This window comes from Harpia harpyja, chromosome Z (genome assembly GCF_026419915.1).
Source record: "Harpia harpyja isolate bHarHar1 chromosome Z, bHarHar1 primary haplotype, whole genome shotgun sequence".
NCBI lineage: Eukaryota > Metazoa > Chordata > Aves > Accipitriformes > Accipitridae > Harpia > Harpia harpyja.
In genome coordinates this window covers 24,722,930-24,744,362 of record NC_068969.1, presented here as the reverse complement: position 1 = coordinate 24,744,362, position 21,433 = coordinate 24,722,930, and the positions used below count along the sequence as shown (strand labels likewise).

At 45.1% G+C, this 21,433-nt stretch overlaps 3 protein-coding genes across 3 annotated transcripts in view; 1 reads left to right on the top strand and 2 right to left on the bottom strand.

The window, feature by feature from the left end:
• Positions 1–1,638: 1,638 nt before the first annotated feature.
• Positions 1,639–4,357, bottom strand: VHL (von Hippel-Lindau tumor suppressor). The gene is made up of 3 exons (XM_052776460.1): positions 4,120–4,357; positions 3,668–3,778; positions 1,639–3,253 (listed from the first exon to the last, which is right to left on the bottom strand). The coding sequence occupies exons 1-3, from the start codon at positions 4,355–4,357 to the stop codon at positions 3,069–3,071; spliced, it is 534 nt and encodes a 177-aa protein (XP_052632420.1). The 3' UTR covers positions 1,639–3,068.
• A 1,881-nt stretch (positions 4,358–6,238) lies between these two features.
• Positions 6,239–12,554, bottom strand: THUMPD3 (THUMP domain containing 3). Its single transcript, XM_052778128.1, has 9 exons — positions 12,324–12,554; positions 11,751–11,828; positions 10,698–11,237; positions 9,386–9,516; positions 8,873–8,942; positions 8,374–8,489; positions 8,076–8,186; positions 7,704–7,827; positions 6,239–7,441 (listed from the first exon to the last, which is right to left on the bottom strand). The coding sequence occupies exons 1-9, from the start codon at positions 12,546–12,548 to the stop codon at positions 7,310–7,312; spliced, it is 1,527 nt and encodes a 508-aa protein (XP_052634088.1). The 5' UTR covers positions 12,549–12,554; the 3' UTR covers positions 6,239–7,309.
• A 278-nt stretch (positions 12,555–12,832) lies between these two features.
• Positions 12,833–21,433, top strand: part of SRGAP3 (SLIT-ROBO Rho GTPase activating protein 3) — a 175,811-nt gene continuing 167,210 nt past the window's right edge. The window contains exon 1 of the mRNA XM_052776314.1: positions 12,833–12,945. The gene's annotated coding sequence lies outside the window, so the exon portion shown is untranslated. The remainder of the gene's footprint in view (positions 12,946–21,433) is intronic.

Sequence of the window (21,433 nt, the reverse complement as noted above, 5' to 3'; positions counted from 1 at the left end):
TACTCCTTCTTAGTGGCTATGCAAAGAATAGTCAGCCACTGTTGGCAGAATGAAATGATAGTATAAAGTTGTGAAGCTAGATCCAAATAATGTACTTTGGTACTAAAAATCAGACGCTACAGTGCCTAACTTTGAGACATCTGCCTGGTGTGGAATCCAAAAGTTCCTATCTGGCCTCTGTTCTGCAAATGAGGCATTTGCCACCTCAGGAGGGGATCAAGAGGAGCTGGCCTGCTGTGCAAGGACAGCATCTGTGCTTAAACGAAATGCTGAAGAACTGAAGCAAGGTTTGTCAAATTCCTGTCCTAGGACTTGCACGCCTCAAGGATTCAGGGAAATGCCACCTTCTACCTGGGATTCTGTGGATAAATGCACATAGTCTTCCAAAGAATTAAATGTTTCACTTTTAAAACACAAACTGATGAGGGAAAGGTGGTAGAGAGGCTGTGTAGATATGTGACAGCAGATGACAGCACATAGTTGAAGGATAGTCTCTACCCTGACAATTGTTTCTGCATTTTTATGCAATGTAAATTGAACAGTCATTAAGAAACAATCCAACACTCCCTGCTTTGGGCGTACCCTCATCAGTCAGGCTGTCCAGGGACTGATGGATCTTTGGTTCATTTCTACACTGTAACAAACCACTCTCAAGTCAATCTTTGAAAGAGTGGACAGAAAACATCCCTTAGAAAATGGGCTGAACCACAGCAAATTAACACAAAGCATTCTCAACTAATTGTTGCCTATCAGGAGCTGCTTTTGGCTAAGGATTTAAGTTGCCTTGGAATTCAGTAGATGTAACTAAAAGTTAGGCAAAGGCAGGATGCTCCGATGAGCGATGAGATCACGAGGTAGTCTTCATGTGTTTGTTTTTGGCAAGTCACAGATACGTAAGTATGCTTTTCTGTCTGCTAACATGCAGGAATCCAAGGAATCTGATCAATTAGCGGTGATAAACATTGTAGAAGGAAAGTATCACCGACTGGCTGTACACTGGAAGAAGTCACAGACTAATGGAATCAATTTAAATTATTCTAATAAGCAACACAAGAGATCACAGACCCCACATAAACCAGAAATATACAGAATGTTTGTGGTATGTACAGATCTGTTAAACCTAAGACCTAAAACCTACTACGTTAAAAGAAAAACTACAGAGTCGAGCAGGCCGGTTTTCTGCAACTGGCTGCCAGTACTGCCAAGTTAATCCTAACGCACAGCATCACAAGGATGTCAGGAGAGAAACTCCTCCCAGGTACCCGTAGGACCCTGCCTGCAGGGGCACAGTGCGGCACCCTCTAACCCAAGGGCTCCCTAGGAGCTGGGCGACTTACTGATGTCTGCTCCCGAGGCCCGCACAGGCGCACTCTTCTCTGAAAGAGATCTGCAGAAGGTGGTAAAAGCAGAAATCATCATGTAGCAACGATCACGCACAGACACTGCCTAAAGTTGTGATAACAGTTTAGTGTTAGCCACAACACAGTCCTGCAGCAACAGGGGGCTGAACAGTTTGTAAACTCAATTCAGAAGTACCTGTTACTGATCAACTAGAACAACTTCCAGGAGCACGGCAGGAATACAAGCATACAGTCACAAGCACTGTGAAGTTATTTGACAGAATTAAGAGTAAAAAAGTTAGCATGGATTTACATTTTTATGACAAAGATCAATTCATACACTTCAAATATGTAAGAAAAACAAGTCTACAATAAGGGGAGACATTTCATACTTACAGAGTACGTTGATATTCTCAGTTTCACAGCTGTGTTTCTTAGAACATAAAACTGGAAAGAAACGTATGCCACAGAAATAACCTGCTATAATCTCCTATCAATCCGCTTCTAACATTGAACAGCACTACATCGGTTACTTGGTGGACAATTCACATATCTGCTAAAAACTACGCTGCTTTGAATTACATGGGTACATTCGCACAAAAATACATTCTAATTGAGGTATGGGGGGAACAGAATATAGGTAAAGAAATGTTTTCTTTGCTTATCTAGCCTGTAATAAAGCATGGATCTGTCTGTGAGCTGGATCTAAAAGGCCTGTAGGAGCTGATATGGTCTCCTGTCTGTTCCTTAGGAGACACAAGCAGCTTGAGCGGTCCACGCTCCCCAAAAAGGCCTCCCACTATGACCTGAACTATTGCACTGCGATGGGAAAAAGGTAGAACTCGGAGCATCTACCTTCTAGGAATGCTACCCAATATGCCTGTACAGGCAGCTGGGGAAGCAGCTGCGGAGGAGAAAGGTGTCCCCAAGCTAGGATCCAGTCTATACGGCTGACTGGGTTGATCACCTTGAGATCAGCTAGGCAAGAATCCAATCACAAAGGACAAATAAGGCATTCAGGGTATGATCTGTGTAAAAATGTGTCAGCCTCAGAGTTGATATGACATGAGCTTATAAATGCAAAGGCAAGAGGCTGAAAAAACCCCAAGCATTTATACATGTCATCTGTCCACCAATGTAACATTTCAGGTCAGGTCCTCAGAAGGTGGTGATGGAAACCCTTGTGTACACAAACACCCCCCACGCTTTGTGATTCACAGGCAAATCTAGGCTAAGTGTGAGAGAGTGAAATTCCATCGGAAACAAATTACTTAAGCTAAACTGGTGTTGATCTGCCACTTATAATCATTAGAGTCTGGATTAAACTAATCCTTGGTGTAATTTACTTTCTAATACAGAGAACGTTGATCTGTACGCATATTCTCCAAAGAGATGACCTGACCTCTTGAAGACCAGAGATGACCTGGTCCATATGCAGTGTTCCAAATAAAACTTCTCTGAGCTTCGCCCGCGCGAGGCCTCTACAGTCATCGGTTTGCAATACGTGTAATGAAGAACAGAACTGAACCATTGGGAACCTGATGTACTTCTGTGCGCTCTTTAGTCTTTTGGGTCTGACTTACCATCGCGGCAAGTTTTCCGCAATTTAACTGAGTTTATGTTTCAGAACTTAAAATACAAACGTTAGTTCTTGGCATGTTTCGTGGTGACTATCCCCGCTTAAACTCAGTGGTTTGCTACTTGAAGAGTCTGGAGTGAGTTGTCATGTTATTCCAGAATTCCGTTCCTCAATGTTTCACTTCTCTCCAGAGAAAGCCGCTGAAGATCCTTCCTAATATCAGGATGATCTTCCAGCTCTTCATATAACGATCGAACAATGTCCAGTTTCCTGTAGTCCATTGGTTTGACCAGACTGCGAACAACCTGGAGACATCTCTCTTTCAGGGTGAACACTGAGGTTAAAAACAAACACACACATACGACCTTGTCACAAGGGCTCTCGTTAGCTGCTGCCTCCAACGCAGAGAGCACTTCTCCAAGTACACGAATACAGAACATAACGCACGGCGGCGTTACTCACAACGCACTAGACTCGCTAGAAAGAGAGGAAAAGGACTTGCCGTTCCCTGTCTGGAGGCACCTTATGAAACCCATCAGAGACATCTTGAAAACGAGAGGTCTGGCAACAGCTCTATTCAACACAACCGCACCGCTCTATCCAGAAACCCTCACCATCTCTTCCCGGTTTTGAGGCAGGTTTTATTACTCGAGCGCTCGATCTCTCTCGAGGTCCTTACGCTGCAGTCCACAGCGATCAAGTACGAAACCTGCCGCTTCCCACGGCACACGCGGGCCCATCTGTTTACCTGGCAGGGTGATGTCTGCTGTGTTCACGTTGGGAGCCGCCACGAACAGCTCCTGCTGGTTGACGAGGAGCCCGTCGTTCGTCCCCGCGTCCCGGAACAGCCAGAGGTGACCTGCGAGAGAGAGAACACGGCGGCGGCGGCGCAGCCGTTACCGCACTCGTTACCCGGCTGTTCGGCGGGGCAGCGGAAGGAACCCAGCGGTTCAGGGGCCGCCGGGGGATGTCACCGAGCAGGGGGGCGGCGAGGGAAGCCAAGCGGGGCCGCCTCCTGGCCTCCGCAGCCGAGCCGCCCTGTCACGGAAGGCAGGCTGCTGCTTCCCGGAGAGCCTCTCGCAGCTGGCCGGGGAGGCCCGGGGGAGGCCCGCCGCCGCCAGCTCACCCCACCGGTGCCCGCCGGCAGAAGGCAGGCCGCAGCCCGCCCCCCCCGCCGCAGCCCGGCTCCCGCAGACCCACCCCGGTAGCTGTGCATGATCCGCCCGGTGCGCGGCTGCAGGACCGGGTAGCTGCGCGGCCTGCCCTCGAAATCCACCCAGACGGGGAGGACGGAGCGGGGGCTGCGGTTGTTGAAGACCACCTCGGAGAGCTCACGCGTGTTGACGGAGCGCAGGCACGGCCCGCCGCCGCCGTCCTCCGGCCCCGGCGGCGACATCCCCTCACCCGCTGCCCGCCGCGGCGGGCCGGCGACGCGCATGCGCGGGGAGGGCGGTACCGGGGGCGGGCGGGCAGCCTGGCGCATGCGCGTCGCCGCGCCGTGAGGGGCGGTCCCCGGGGCGGCGGGAGAGCGGCCTTGCGGTGCCGGGGCGGCCCTTGGGGCCACCGCGCCGGAGAGCACGTCCCGGGTTCCCGGCGTTAGAAGGCCCGCCAGCCCTGCGGTCCGCCCTGAGGGCACAGCGTTGGGAAGGATCAGCCTCGTCTGCGTTCCGGCTTGAAAACGGGTCGCCGAGCCGGAGCGCCGAACGCTGTGTTTAGCGGGGGGACGTGCTCCGCGTCAGAGAGGAGGGTGGTGTGCTCACAGCCCCCGGGTTGCCGCTGGAAGACGCTCGGATGGCCCCGCGGCAGGGACGCTCCCCGCCGGGGATCCCGCCACCCTGCAGGGACAGCCCGGGCCGGAGCTGCTCTGGCAGGGCTTCGGGCCAAACCCTTTTAACAAATACCTGACTTGGAGCACTGCCGGCTTTAAGTCTCCTCCACACGCAAAGGGCTTCAGCCTTTCTGGAAAGAAGGGTAAGCCTCCTCGGATGACGTTTTGCTTTTTCAAGTATGTGACAGCAGATACCCCTCCAAACACAGCACTTCACGTGTCGAGGCAGTTTAGCGTATTTTTCTCCACAGTCATTGCAGGTGACAGTGCTCAAAGTATCGAGACAGTGCCTTTTCCTTGTATGTCTAGACACCTCTTACCAGCTCCTGCTTTTAGAATACTTCTCGTTCTGCAACAAGACTTAGATGAGGGGTCCTTCTGTAATTTCTGTACTCTCCCTCTAGCAGCCTGCAAGGGATAAGTATGTAAATTGGTAGAGAACAACAGCGAGAGGCCATCATCTGTCCGTTAACGTTTTTTTCCAGTACAGCTGAACGTGTAAGAACTGTCAGGGAGGCTTCCTGGCTGGCCCTTGCTCCCAAGAAGTCACTTCCCCCACTTTCCTTCTGTGAGAGGAAAACAGTAAAGTCACGTCATGGAAGGGGCACGTGTTTCAGATAGTTACTGATACTGTAAGAAACAAGAAACTATGCAGCATTGTGGGATTACACAGCATATATAAACAATGAGGCTGATTGTCTTAATCGAAAAAAAGCTGTTACTCCTCAGTGTCTGGTACCAATCTTCCATAAAAACAGAATTGCAATCTTTAAGAGGAACTGCTTCAAATTGTACAACTTGGAGCACAGATTTGTGAGAGAGCAGAGATACACGTATATCACTGTACATCTTCCCATTCCCACGTTCTTTAATGATTTCAAACTTACGGTTTCTTACGAAGTATGACACAATTATGTGAGGCCGTACATTTTACTGAGACAAATATAAGTTCTCTGTAGCGGTCAATAATCTTAATTCCCATTTCCTGATGTTAGTTAAAGCCTAGTTTGCTAAGTCGCATCAACCCAATTTGAATCTATTTAATGTTAGCTGTGGCTTAAAAAACAAAACATGATCCTATCATGTTTCAGGCCAAAAGGGATGGCTGGCATTTTACTCATCTCATTCTAATCTTTAACTCAAGAAATAAAAATACTTCAAAATGCACCTTGTAAGGTCTTAAAACATTACTGTGCTTGGCTTTCCTTTAAGAAAAAAAAAAAAAACCAACAGTAACAAACCACCAAGGTGTTAGTGCATTTTAAGAACGTAATACATGCAGGTTAAGCTGTAGAGTTCACTAGAGCAGGAGTATTTAGATAGCTACCTCACGCAACAACTGTCTGCATCACCTTGACGCTGTCACATAAACCATGCAGTGTAGGAAAGAATTAAGTGGACACTGTTGGCACTATTTTATCCAGAAAGACAACTCTGTAGTAAATAAAGGGCTGGACACGGACCAGAAAAAGAATACAATTAAGACTCATCTCCTATGCAAAATTTCTAAAACTTTAATACTTGTTAATTCACCTCTAAACACACATACTTAGCATGAATGCACTTCAATAAAAATGGCAAACTGGTAACTAGTGTTTTCAACCTCTGATGAGCAAAGAGTAAGAGGCTTGAGAAATCACAGTATATTCATGGAAGAAAAAAATATTTGCAACTTCAAGTTATTCAACAGGTAGTACATTTTTGTAAATGTTGTGGCATAACTACGGCAGTTAAATCGCCTAATAAATTTAAACATATTGCCACCTTGATGTGTCTACAGTAGACAATGAAAACATGAACTTTTCAATATAATTGCTAAAAGTATCTGTTCTCAAATAGTAACTACCAACAGTTTGCTAAGGCTGTGTGTGTTACCCCCCTCACCCATGGCAGTGGTACATTAAAATATGGATATTTACTAACAATTAGCACTAAGTTGAGGTAACAGGAAGAGAACAGTAGCACCAGCATGCTGTTTACTAATTGGCATTTGCTTATCAGACCATGAAAAACAGATACTGGTTTATCATCTTAGTTTACATTTGGGCAATGGCATAAATTAGAAAACTTCAATTTCAAAAAATCCTACGTTAAAGAGATACTACCTCTAAACCCTTCAAGATGACAGTCTTAGTAGTCCTGTTAGTCATTTTAAGATACATATAGGATTTCTACAGTTTGGGAAATAAATTAACTGTTACCTCCAAAGCTGCCTCAACATGTTTTCTACTATAAGCAGAGGAAATAAACATTTAACTGAAAAATACAATGGACACAGTAAAGAAGACTCAGGCAAAGGAAAGCATTGCTAATTCCACTACTGAATTTCAGTTTGGGTGGCAGGGAGGAAAGAGGTGATTTAAATAACAATGTTTCAGAACACATAGTACAACTGGTAGGTCTCAAGTTGATCCCTGGTTTAATATTCATGTTACAATTTCTACATAGGTGTTTTTTTTTTTTTTCATCAGGAATTGACAAGACCTATGCTCTCAGGCGTCTGCTTTACCAGACTGCTATTCAACAAACTCCGGAGGTGTGTCTTGTCTTCTTCCATGCAGGTTACCAGAATGACCTTTTTTCTTCTGCTCTTTCCCAGGTGCGTTTCAGAAGGTACACTGCAGCATGAAGTCCCCCTACGTTCACCCATACGGTCTGACCTTTGCGCCAGATGTGTCCCATTCGTGACAAGGCCTGCAATCCAAAAAACCAGCCAAAGAGTGGTGGCAGCTTCAAGACAAGACAATAAGGGTAAATTTGCTTTTGAAATTATTTTTGATTATTCTAAATCTCATCTGATAGCAATGTCAAATGACTCTTCAGGTCTAAAACTGCATTTAAATGTTACTTATTATTGCTCTAAAAATAGATCATCTTCTGTAATGAAGTCAGCTTACAATTTTTTCCTCAATATATTTTCAAGTGTAAATAGGTTTGATTTTCTCTCAGAACATACCTTGGCAAAGCATTTCTTGTCCTGCGTAAGCAGCGCAGCCCTGCCTGTCCCTGGTGTGCAGATCCTGCCCATCTCCATAAGGCAGGCTGGATAGAGATCCCAGTTCTTCTTCTTTGACCCTATCCTGCAAAATAAATTAGGATCCCCTTTGTGATCATTGAAAAATAGTTAACAGTTGTTGGTCTTTCAGGCATGGATTAGCTCATTCAGGACCACATTCACTATTTTGTCCTGCATTTTTAATATGGAGTACATCAATACTTCTTAATTAGGCCCAGTTAAGTAACTAACCAGAGAGAACCCTGACCCTGGACAGGCAAGCACATGCAGTAGCGGCAGTTAAGCGCAGTAACTTTACCAGCGATACCTCACCTCTTTCCAAATGGCATGTCTGTCACAATAATGTCCACAGAACCAGTCCGCAAAGGGAGGTTGCAAATATCCCACTGAATGATGTCTAAGGGTATGCCCAGGGAAGTACTGCTGCAAGTGCAAAGACACTTATCTCAGACATGATTTACTGAGAATATTTTTAAATTGAGGAGGTCTATAATGTTAGCAAAAGAATGAACAGGAAAATACAAATAAGATAGTGAAATGCATCAATGCAAAATGGATTTCTTTACATACAATACTGCAGGAAAAGAAAAATCACTGGTACTCTTCTCACCTTTCCTTATTCTCATTTTTCTTTAGTAAAGAACAGATGTTGTTTGCTGCTCTCTTTACAGCTTGTGGGTTGTTATCACCAGCAATATGGTAGCAGCTAGGCCATTCTGTAGCTCCCTGGGGTGGAAATATTGATAATAAGCAACACTAGCATCAACACTGCTTAATTCAAAACAAACAAATAGAAAAATTACTCAAATATGACAGAATACAACAAAGCAACTGGAAGTGGATGTCAAGGATTTTAAAATTCTGTAACAGATACCTGTTACAGGTATTATGCACCTTAAAAGCTCAAAATACTTCTGGTTTTAGTTTCTTCCTGCTACAGCTTTAGGAAGGAAAATGAGGTCATTTACAAAAAGTGTGTTTGTATGTTTAAAAGTTGATGAGATACTTTTGGAGTTCGCTATTCAGTTATAACCAAGAAAACTTACACGTATTATTCAGTTGCAGATACTGTCAAGTTTTATTAAGTTAAAAAATAAAGGAAGAATCACCTCTATTGGTATTGCACCTGTACCACACATGGGATCAACTATGATATCCGTTGGCTGTGGATCACAGAGTCTGAGAAACAGAAAAAAAGATATGGTGACAAAAGAGAAAAGTCTCAAACACGTGAATTTCTGTAAGGAAGGAAAACTGAACTATTTTAATCACTCCAATTCTACCCTTCTAACAAAAAAACTTCTATGTGATTATTTTTTCCATTCGTTACTTAGCATTTTATAAGCAGCAATACAGTGAAATACTTTCAAGAATGTGATACAGTATTTTGAAAACTGGCTAACACAGCAAACATTTACTAGCTGGAAAACATCCACTGTTAATTACAAAGAACACTGTTTCAGCAGCTATGCTATTTTTGTTTTTTTTACTTTTTTTTTTCTTTTTCTAAGAATTAACAGAAATGGCTTTTGAGGAAGCAGTGGGGGGGATGAAGGATCTAATTTCTGAAACAAAATGACTTGTTAACTGAGAATAATATAATACTATGCAATCGCACTGACCTAAGCATGCCATAAGCAAGAGTTGAACGAAGAGTTGTGGGTCCAAAATGTGTAATATTTCTTCTGTGAAGACTCTCTTCAGTTAATGCAATACCCACAACTACTTCATTATTGTGAATATTCAGAAGAACCTAAAGAAAAAACTTGAACTAAATTTCAGGAGTAACAGAAGTTTTCCATAGTATGCCTGGTAGGTATTTATGAGAATCTTGGATGGTAATTTAAAAAAAAACAAACAGGAACTAGGTGTAAAAGAGCATCCTTGGAAGAAAAGCAATGCACCATTTTAATGGCAACAATGGACAAAATTCAGGAGAGCATTCACACATTTTCTCATTCACACAGAATGAGAACGAGCATTTTCTCATTCACACAGAATCTTTTACACAAGACTTAAAAAAGTGCTGTAACCATTATGCTGACTTTTAAAAAAGTTTTCTTTTATAAGTATGGCGGAGAAGTCGGGTAAGTCCCACAAGTCACAGTGAAGCATTTGCAAAGCAGCACTAAAAATCATATTCCTGGTCCCTCCACCATACTAATTTGGAAGGTGAAAATACTGTTACAGGACAGTGGGCCAGCCCTTAATAGACTTGCAAGAAAAAGTCAGTTTTTCTGCCCCTCAGAAATGGTGATCCCATGCCATTGATGGACCACATCTGTTGGTCGTCCTTTCCAAATCTCTGCTTTCCCTATGATAAGAAATAAACACTGGACAGTTAATGTTAACCCTTTTTGTCCCCTTCACCCATAAAACTACAGCTTCTAGAGGGAATATCTTCTGTTAACTTATTACACTGATATAAAACAATGGATTAAGGAAAGATTTAATGAGGGTAAAGGTAAAGCAGAAGGCACCTACATTATACTTAAATATGAATGAGACCAAATGCTATAGGAGGAGGTAACACTCGGTACCAGTGCTTTTGCTGTGGTTGAGGGAGAGCAGAAAACTTTTGAGCACCAGCTCAGCTGCATTGGGTGTAGTGGTGTTAATCAGTTAACCTGAGGAGACGACAGCAGTGTTTGCAGAGCAAAAGAGGGACCTGAGGAAGAGGAGAGGTGCCCACACTGGGCCACAAAAGAGATTATTATTATGGATAGCCAAAGCAGTAGCAAGTGGTGAGATCTGAGGACACACATAATGTGTCAGTGAAAGGAATGGTTCTGAGGAGGCCGTGATTTCAGTGTTACCAGTTTTTAGTTCCAGAGTCATCTTTTGAAGGCATTTTGGAGATCTCTAAGCACCAGAATTAAGAACTAAGAATTTTTACAATAGAAATGCAGGTACTTCCAAGGCACAACACTATACCTCTACATCAAAGTTAGTCATGTCAGCTTTCCACTGGAAGTGCTCCTGCACAGCTCCTCCGAAGTCTCTCGCAGCCTCGTTTGACGTGAAACTGTGCTTGTCTCCTGCTCTATTGCACGTAACACGGAACTTCAACACCTTCGCCTCTCCTTCACTTGTCTTACTGTCACCAGCCTTGGTCTCACTCCCAGAACCCGCCTGCAATTCGTCTTTAGCATCTGCTTGTTCATTATCCTCCTCCTCCTCCTCTTCCCCATTTCGGGATGTCACTCCTTGTGTCGTTTCTGTATCCTGGCCGCTAGCAGGTTCTACACCTGCAGTGTTTTGGGCACAGCCCTCCTGTTTACTAGCGTCTTTTTGATCTGTCCCTTCCCCTTGTCCATCCTCATTCAACTTCTCTTTGCTTGCAGTACTCTGCAGATTATGTTTTTTGCGTTTTGTCTTTTTCTTTTTTAAGCTGTTGTTCAGCTCCCAAACTTTCAATGGATTGGTCCAAGGCAGTTTTTTAACCAAATCTTCCAAATCCTTTAGAGCATCTTCCTTTAAAAGACAAAAAAAGTTGTGCTTTGAAGTCATTCCATCTCTTTAAAAACGATCCTTTTTTTAAGTCTCTCAAATTAGTTTCCTAAACATGTAACCCACTACACATTTAAGTGAAGCTTACAGCTTTTTGTGAGATTTTTGCCATAACTAAACAGAACTGCACTTAAAAGTCACAGGACCCATAGTATTTCATCATTTATCTCATCAAATAAACAGCTAATGCTAAAATAAGCAACTGAAGTGATACTTCAGTCTAAGTGTGACCTACAAGCATGGTACCGGCTCTGATCCTAGATTTTGCCTACGCAGCATATTTAACTGAAGAAATTATGTTAGACAACACGACTGCACTTCCATTTTACAAGCCAGCACAGAGGAACTGGGATAATATCACAAATAAAATAAAAAAGACAACTTGTTCATGAAACAGAGTACTTTCTGAAACTCATCTTGAATTAAAAAAAAACACTCCAAAACCCAGAACTGATTGAAAAACGATAAGTAACTCACCTTGTTTTCTTTAAATTGATAGTCTTTGAACTCCTGAACAACAACAAATAAATTATCCACTGACCTTAGGCGATGGACCTAGAAGAAATGAGAAACCACAGCGGCATGTTACTAACCACATATGTCCAGGGGACTCCGTGTTCATTGTAATTAGAATGTTGCAATCTTACATCCAGATTTAGAAGACTGCGTTTTTTCCACTTTTTTTGTTTATATGGGGGTTATCACTTTACGTGCAAAGCCAGAAGGAAGACTTCCTTGTGTGGACTTAAGCTCCCCACCTCTGACTTCATCTACCCTTGTAAAACCACAATAAGCCCGGATATAGCTCTTGAAACCAGGACAGCCGAGGCAGGGTTTTCAAGTGTTTTTCATAACGAATGCCTTTAAAACGAAACTATTTCGCTCACGGTGGGCTAAGATCCCGTCCTTTGCGTTAAAACCACCGCTAGTCTAGTCACAGCCAGGGCAGCAAGGCCGCCGGCCGCGGCCCCGGGCCAGCGGGGAGCGGGCCGGGGTCGGCGGGGAGGGGAACGGGGAGGGGAGCGGAGCGGGCCGCCCGCCCGCGCGGACCTGCGGCAGGCCCCGGGCCGGGACCTCGAAGTAGATCTTCCCCCGGTCCCTGCTGATCCTGGAGGCCGAGCCCAGCTTCTCCTGCACCTCCTCGGCCGCCGTCAGCTCGAAGCCGGTGGGCACGGTGGCGCCGATAACGGCCGTGAGCTCCGCGCCCTCCTCGGCCGGGGCCGGGGCCGGGGCCGGGGCCTCCCCCACGCCACCAGCCGCCTCCGCTTCCGCCATGCCACGCCGGCGGACGGTGACCGCTGGGCCGGGCCGGGCCGCGCAGCGCCGGAGCCTCCGGCCGCCGGCACAGGCAGCAGTGCGTCCCGCCGCCGCCCGCCCGCCCCTTCCGCTTCCGGGCCGGGAGCCGCGCCCGCGCCTGCGCGCTGGCGGCAGCGCCCCCTGCTGCCCGACGGCGGGGTCCCCCACCGGGGGAGCGGAGCGGAGCCGGGGGGCTCGGCCCGGGCCCGGCCCCGCCGGGGGAGCGGCCCAGAGCGCCGCCTGCGGAGCGAAGGGCGGCGGTGCGGAGGAGCTCGTTTGTGCCCAGGCTCCTTAAGGAAGCTGCCTGTCGCCCGGGAAACGTTCCCGCCGGGAGAGCAGATCTGTGTTTGACGCCTGGCTGTGAGAAAACGGCGAGGTGGAGTTTTGCGCCGAGGGGTAGTAAATAGGCAACTGTAACCAGAAGATGCAGGGAAAGGAGGAAGGGTCCGTGCGAATCGCCTACCCAGCCCCGGTCAGTTAGGTGTTCCGTGAGGAGCGTTGACAGAACGGAGGCTGTCGGTGGCAGTCGCAGGTCCCAAGGCCACTGCTAGGCCGCGGCCCCGGTGCGGTGCTGAGCGTGGCCCTGGTGCGGTGCTGAGCACGGCCCCGGTCCCGCTGCCCGGGTCTCTGGCTGAGCGGTCGACGTGCTCTGCCGGCTGCGCACCTACACAGCGCGTGAGCGTGACTGCCGTGAGAATCCACCTGCCTTTGGGTGGCAAACCATGGGTGGCCATTTCCTTTTTTTTTTTTCCTTGTTATTAAAAGTACTGAATTTCCTTGGTCTTCTGGCTATTGTCTTTGGCATGTTTCCAGCACTAGAGTTGATTTTTAAATAAAAAACTAGCTGCTGAATGTTTTTTTCAGAAGGCACAGAAAGAAAGAGATAGAGGCCTCCCTAAATACCTTCCATGGCCATGACTGCGTCAGTATGACAAAGTGTGAACTGCGTGAAGCTGGAGAGGCACACTTTTCCCGCCTCCTCTCTTCTTCAAATCCCATAGTCTTTACCTGTTTCCAGCGTTGGATTTATAAATGTAAACACAACTTGTCCCTGCAGCTTGTTCTTCTGCAGTTGCAGCGCGTGCTGGCGAGAGCACTGTTTGTTTCTGTTTTCCTACGTACATTCTGATTCCACTGTGACATTTTACTAACAGGCAGGATGCCTGAAGCACTGCTTGCCGTTAAGCCTTCTGAAGCGTCTCTTTGCTTTCACGTGAGAAGTATGTGTGTGTGAGAGTGTGTCTTGGAGAGGGAAGGTGTGGGTTTTATTCCATCAGTTTATTTCTAACTTGTGATTCAAGTCTGAAAATACAGAATTAAAACCATGGAATTTGGGTCATAAACATACTGGAGAAAGTTTCTGTGAAATGGCTTCTTTGATGAGAACTTAAAAGTAAGCTAAAGCAGAGAGAGCCACTAGGGCATGTTTGCACTTCTGCAGTAGCTAGCACCCTGCAAAGTCTTTTCGGTACAGTGACAGTGCCGCGATATGGGGTGTGATGGTGGCTGCACAAACTTGTATCCTCATGTGTTATGCCCCTGGCAACTGCTGAAGCAGCCTGTGACACTACACCTTTACTGCAGCATTTTCTAAGTTGTAGATAAAGTTAGTGTGGTTTGCTGGCTAGCGCAATACAGAGCATCCTGCTCACAGGCTCCGTGCCAGCAGAGCAGCGTGGGCATGCCGTGCACAGCCCTGACCTAGCTAGTGCAGCTTCAGGCAGTGATCTCCCTGCAGCAGCAGGGAACCCAAGCGGCCAGGTCCCGGGTGTGTGTCTTGCTGCTCACATCGATTTTACAGATTTTGCTTAGCTCTATGCTGCAACAATACCTATAGCAAGGGAGAGCTTTGTGATTCAAGTGGAATAACGAACTCGGCTTGCTGAGCTACTTTCAGTAGCAGAATTTTCAGCATATTTTGGTGAAGGTGTTTGCCAGACCCTTAAATTAATTCCATATGTCTGGCCTGTCAGCAGCAGCTCTGACCTCTCCCAGTTGGTGTCAGATTGAAAGGTGAGAACCGGTAATCAGCCTGCTATGCTTCAGCTCTTGAAATCTGTCCAAGCACCACTCGCAGAATTATTTCCTGCCAGTGGCCAGGTCCTACAGTAGCTGAAGACATCTGTTTGTCTAATACCCATGCAAGGCTGTTTCTTAGTATAATACCACGCTTTGCTTGCAGCTTTCCTCCTAAAAACTCCTGGTGAGCTCTGTAAGCGTAGAGCCAAAGTATCTTTCAGTTTCAATAGGTGTAGATGTTACCTTTATGAATGACAGACGCAAACCCATTTAGACCAGCACTGCAGGGCACCATGTGTGACAGTGGGTGTAAAGAGAAATTTTCGCCTAAGGATTCAGGACAAACCCTCCTATGTGGGAGGCACACTGACAGTGTAATAAATGTAACTGCATTACTGTTTTTGTTAAGATCTTATCTTGAGAAGGGTCCCATACAGTGAATTAGAGGATAGTCCTCCCATGCAATCTGAAAGGTGCAGACTCAGCTGTGTGAGTGTCTGAGTGTCCTCGGCTGCCACTGAAATCACTGTATTTGTTGAACCCTTGTGAGAATTTTGCAGTTGCTTTCAGTGGGAACATGGTGATGCACTGCAGTGACGGCACCTGCTCTGGACTTTATGGGGCAGAAGAGAGGTGACCCTGGCAAAACTCAGAACAGTTTCCGTGGAATCTAAGTATTTTAATTCTCATTCTTTGATCAATCCTTGGTTACAGAAAGCTCCTGTATATTTCAAAGCCTTCTTGAGTGACTATGAGATAAAAAACCCCTGGTTTTCAACTGTGTATTACCTCATTTCTGTCTCTTTCTGTAGAAGCAAACCATAGATGTGTTGGTAGTTGGTGCTGCATAATTATGTAAGCTGGGATGTAGTGTCACCAATGTAGGTGGAAAAAGGAACTCTTGCTGTGCTATTCTGTGGGAGTCAGTGTGCATCGTCAGACTGGTAGTAGCATACATATTCTCATTTATCCAAACTGCCAATATATTTTTTCCCTATACACAATATTGGACCTGTGTTTTGGTAGGAGAGAAAAAATGACAAGCTGTCTTCAAGACAAAACCAGAGTTGTATTTTCATGTCCATTACGAACCCCATTCCCAGAGCCAAGAAATCCAGTTGGCTCCCAGAAGAAATGTTCAGTTAAAGCAAGAAGGTACTGGTTGAGTAGATCTGTTAGACTTATTTAGAGACAATAGTGGTTCCTGATGAGCTGGCAGCATCGATTTTGTGGCTGGTTTAGTACATACCTGAAGAAGAACATTGCCGTCCATTTGTCTGGAAGGTTTTGTACGCCAGGTGAATTGGGTCTGTCCATTTGGAAGGCACGCTTCAAATAGCAGGATGTATCCCAGAGGATACTGTGTTTTTCTTCACTCTTGCTCTTCAGGGTTAATCCACAGAATGATGGAAATGGCAATTGTCCAACTAAAGAAAGTGTCCTAATATTATCCTGGAATAAATTATTTGTCTCATAATACTGGCACATAACTGAAGAACATTTACAATAAACTTAACTTACTAAGACCAATAACTTATCCTATAATTAGGACTATAGGATGAATATTAAAAAAAGAACAATCTGGATTTTACATCATTGTGTACCTCAGAATAGGCATATGACTGTGCACAGCAGCTATATGGTTAGTTTGCCACTGACTTGCTGTGTGACTTTGGAAGAGTCACTTAAGCATAATTTGCAAATTTGTTTTAAAAAAGCATGGTTTGGATCGCTGTATGATGAATTGAGGATTTCTTTTAATTTTTGTTACTAGCTTTCCACATGAGAAAATTCTGGGTTTCTGGCTTTTTGGGTGTTTGGGTTTTTTTGAAGGTGACCTGTTAGACACCTGCATGGATTCTTTCATCCCTGAAAAAGGCAACTTGGGTGACAAATCTTTCAGAAATGTATGATTTTCCAAAAGTGTTGTTTGACTATAGATAGCAAAGCAAGAAAACAAACAAAAAAACCCCAAACCCTCAAACAACTCAACCAAGTACTTTCCTTTCTCAAAAGTTCACTTGCCACTTTCAGACTGCTTTTGTACCACCATTCCCCGACTTTGCAGGGATCAGGGTTTTCTCCAGAAAGCCTCTGGAGTTCTTTGGTGAACAGTCCTGAATTTCAAAAGTAAAAATCAAGCACATGAATCCTTGGTTGGCTCTAGGACAATGTGAGAAGGATGCACTGTGTTGGGACAAGATGCACCGTAGCAAGTCAAATTTCAGCAAAAAATATGGGGCCGGAGGAGTTTTTAGCATGGAGTGTGATGGATCGAAATGACTGTGTGTTTGCAATCCGCTGTCAGTCAGACAGCTTGCAAGAGCAAGGTGGTGAGGGGCTGGCATGGTTCAGTTTATCCTTGGAGCAGCTTGAAACTGCAGTGCCAGCCTTCTAGCATGCCAGAGCAAGAGCCAGGTCTTGAGAATAGGAGTGCTGGGCAGTGCGGCCGACAGAGTGATGGTCTGGGGTATTGAGGCCTTGTGGCTTTTCTTCCTGGCACATGAGGCTGGTAGAGCAGTGGGCTGGGAGGCAGAACTGGTAAGCCATTCATCAGCAGCGTTCTTCACGGATTTACTTAATTTTCTCAAGTTTTACTATTTCCATCTGTGGGAGAGAAAGATAATATAGTACAGTGTTTGGCAATCTCCAGCTGAAGTATAAAGTAATGTTATTTTGAAACCCAGAGATCAGAAGAGGAGTGAATTGGCAACGTAGTGGTTACTGGATGGGGGAGAATTAGTCAGTGTTTATTGTAGCACTGGTGAGCCCTGTGCCTTAGTCAGAAGAGGTGTGAACTGAGGCTAGCAGGTGATAAGCCAAGACAAACAGTTACCAACTTCAAGTGAGAAATTGTATCACAAACCCTTATACTGGAGGTATTTTGTTAACAAGGGGACCATCCTGCCTTTTCTGTCCCCAGTAGATTTCGCACATGAACAAATAAGCCACAATTAGCAATTTCTGTATGGGCAGCATGGGTGGTTGCAGGGCTGTGTGCTCTGGAAAGTCAGATGAGTGATAAGGCCATACAAGAAAGAGAAGCTAATACTACAAAACATAAAAGATGTGCTTAAAACGTGAGACGGATCAAGCCATTCAGTACTGGGTCGCATACACCTCTGCCCAGAGAAACCAAGGTTTGTCCTCTGTAAGGTTTGTTAAATGAAAACTCTGCTGATGGAGCCTCATCTAGCAAGAAACTCAATGCGCACATCGAACTTTACACCACTAACAGTTTTCATGAAAGCAGTGAAAGGTATTCAAAGATGTTGCTTAATTTGGACCAGAGTAACTGAAATTAACTTCTTGGATTGATGTAATTAATTTGGTAGGGCATAAACAAATTTAGAGATGGCATTGAATTTCCAATAATGAAGCACAAAGTTATGTCTGCACCTGCCTTGCCTGGAGTGACTGCTTATACTGAGTTAATTTCAGAGCTGTAGAATTAATTTGGTGTGAACCGGTATGCTTTGTCTTGCAGTAACAGGGATGTGTTGTATAAATCCCATCTGGCATTTGGTTTTGCAAGGGTTAAAGTTCTTTGAGCAAGGAGATATGTTTTCTTCCAAATCAGCCCCTCAACATACAGCTGCAAAGCCTGTCCCTCCTAAGGCATACCTAAGGAGGAGCCTGGTCTTCATGAGGAGAAAAACACAAGTGGGACTGCTCGGAGCAGCCCAGTTTTTAAAGAAAGCATTATGGAATGCTGGGATCCCTAAATATTCAAGGCCATCATGGAAAAGCTGGAGGATAGGAAGATCTAATATCCATGATATATCATCCTAAGAAATCCGCATCAAAGAAAAGCTTTAAAGTGAGACAGCTGATCTTTTTCAGTGTCTGGATTTTGCTCCAGACCATCTCAACTTTTACTTTGGACTGAAAAACATCACAATTAATCCAAATTGGATTTGATTACCTGAAATATCCTTGAATGGGAAGAAGCATTTCAACCACCCCAGAAATGATTCTGTGGCAGAATGGCTGAGAAGGAACCACAGTAACAATGCCAATTAGACAGTGAGGAAGGGGAATGTAAACAGATTAGAAGTACTGACTTCAGCAGGTAGGATCAGGACTCCAAAACAGTCAGCACTCTTGTCTTTCTGGGAATTACCAGATAACTGCAAATGACTTTTTTGTATCCTGTAGAAGCAGCATGCTAATCAGCACTGCTAGCACTAGCACCATGCTGTTGCCTGTATTCAGTGCTATAGCGGAAGCTGTGTAGATCTTACCTGGATTCAGTACAAGTCTCTTCTGCGTGGGTTTTTTCCTCCAACTTGGTGCTGCATGAGACCTTTTTTGTTTCTGGCAAGTCACAAATATATAACATTTTCCAGCTGTCTCTCTGTCCTTGGACTAGCATGCCGCACTGCAGGACAGAGCAGGATTATGTGTTGGTTGTGGTGACAAAACATTTTTGATCCAAATTTGTGAACAGCAAAAACATAGTTCCACACATTTTATTGTGGGTATGAAGAAAATCACATATTTATGTGAGAATGATTGGCTTTCTATATTCTGCTTATTTAGCCATAGCTTCTTTTAAAATACATATGAAAATAGTAGAGTGAATTAATTTCTGGGATAAACCTCATTGGCTTCACTAGGTACGTTTGAGGCTCATCTCAAGGTAATCCTGGGTTCACTGTGATAATCAAAATCAGAAGAAACTCAAGAAATAGTAGTCTTTTGCTCTGTTTACATCTCTTCCTGCATTCATGAAGCATTCTCCCTCTGGTGAGCTATCTTAGATCTCCATATCAGAGATCATATCAGCTTACCGTTAATGAAAACTAATGCACTGCAGACCACCAGTGAAGCCCTATGTATGGGTCTTGCACACAGACGGCAAGTTACTGCACTGCGTGCCTGGCTCTTCAGAGAAATGCCAGCGAAATGAATATTCGTGTAATGCTGAATGTAACTAAAAATGGGTTCCCAAGATATTCCAGACTTGTGCAGACTTTTATAGACCATTGCTCCATTTGGCAGTTAGAGGGTAAAAAGGAGGGGTGGTTGAAAAGCTGTAGTCACAGGTAGCTGAAGCCTGAAGCCTTATTTGAGGATGGACGAGCAAGACCCCATTATTGTTAAGTTTTCCTTTGATTTTGAATGAATATATATTTTAGAAAATTAAATTCTTTGAAAAACGCATTCAGGAAAAAGAGTTGCCTGTTATTCCAGCTAATACAGATCTGAATTGTATTTTTTGCTTCTGGCAAATGGATTGGGCTGGTCTTTAGTTCAAAGAACAGGGCAGTGGTAACTCCCAGCTCCAGCCACCTGGGGTCAAGCTCTTGAGGAACCATTTTCCTTCTCTGTGAATGCGTGCAAGTCAGTTGTTAGGCATCCGAATCCAGTTGTCAGGTACCTCCAGCAACTGAAAAGTCTCGCCTAATCTTGCAGGTACCTAAAAGCCATGGATACCTAAATTTCTGTCGGCAGACATGAACATAACTGCTGAATTCCTGAAGCTGTTCATCAGTTCCTGCCCAAGGCCTGGGAGGATTCTCAGACAAGACCTTCTCTTTCTCCAACTTGCCCATGGAGACTGATCCAGAGATAGCAATCTCTCACTTAAATCAAAGCGTATCTCCCCTCCACCTCAACCCTTCCCAAAAGAAAGATATTGAGACCTTTTGTGCTTAGCTTTATGGGCTCTCTTTTGTCTTGTCAATTTGAGTGGAAGGAGAGGGCCCGTCAAAGCTCCTCTTCCACATGACCTGGAGAATAAGTTTTCTCTTTGGGTGTCCTAGCTGTTTGTTTCAGCCTGCGGGGGGGTGATGAGTCTCTGCTGTTGCAGTTACCTCTCTAGGTGCCAGTACTTGCTGGACCATTGACTGTCTGGTCTGGGAGCTGAGGTGCTTCCATGAGACAAAGCTGACCTGGATTCCAGCTCCACCACCAAACCTGGCAGGGCAAGCTGGTGTAATGCAGCCAGAGGGGCACGGGGAAAGCCATTTTTCTGGAGGAAAAGATAATTTGCCTTACATGCCACAGGCCAGGTGGGGAATTTCAAGTGAGAACTCAGAAGTGTCTAACTGCTTTAGGGCTTGAACCGTACCTCCCCTCTCTGCATTTCTTGCTGCTAGTTTAGGTTTGGATGGCTTTCTAGATCCCTTTTTGAGTATTTAATCATTCCCCTCCATTGTGGCACCGTCAAGGAACCTGCCTGCACGCCCCTGTCTAAGCTGTGGATCCCCCCAGCAGCAAAGCACTGCACACTTACACCGCACCCCATAATAAAGCAAGCTATTCAAAACCCAAATTCCAGTGATTTTCAAAGAGTGCTGAGCTCCAGCGTGATAACACACTGTAAATGGAGTCTAGCTTCTTATGACGTTTAGACATATTTGAAAATATTATCCTCTCTGTCGCAGTGTTGCACCTCTAAAATGTCTCAAATAGCACTCCTCTACCTCAGGAGTTACGAGAAATTCAGTAAAACTATAAGGCATGCAAATGCTGAGGTAAATAAATAAATAAATACCCGATGAGAAAGAGAGCAAAAAGGTGTCTGAACTATACCAGCAACTTTTATGTGTTTGAACCCTGAGTAGCCCAGAGATGCCAGACACCCTGATAAACCTCAGCAAACAAGCCAGTGGCCACACATGGCTGGCGTTTACGGCAAAGCAGCTGTGGGTCTCTCCTGTAAACATCTATGATTTCCACGTCCTACCTTTCTGTGCAGTCTGAAGCTAAAAGCGAATCACTGGCACCTCAGTTGGACGACACTTGGAGTGTTTAAGTGAGCTCGTGCTCTTGCAGAGCCTTATATTAAACCCTGGTGCGGTCTGAAGTCCTCCGCCAGGAGAGGTGTGCCCTGAGGG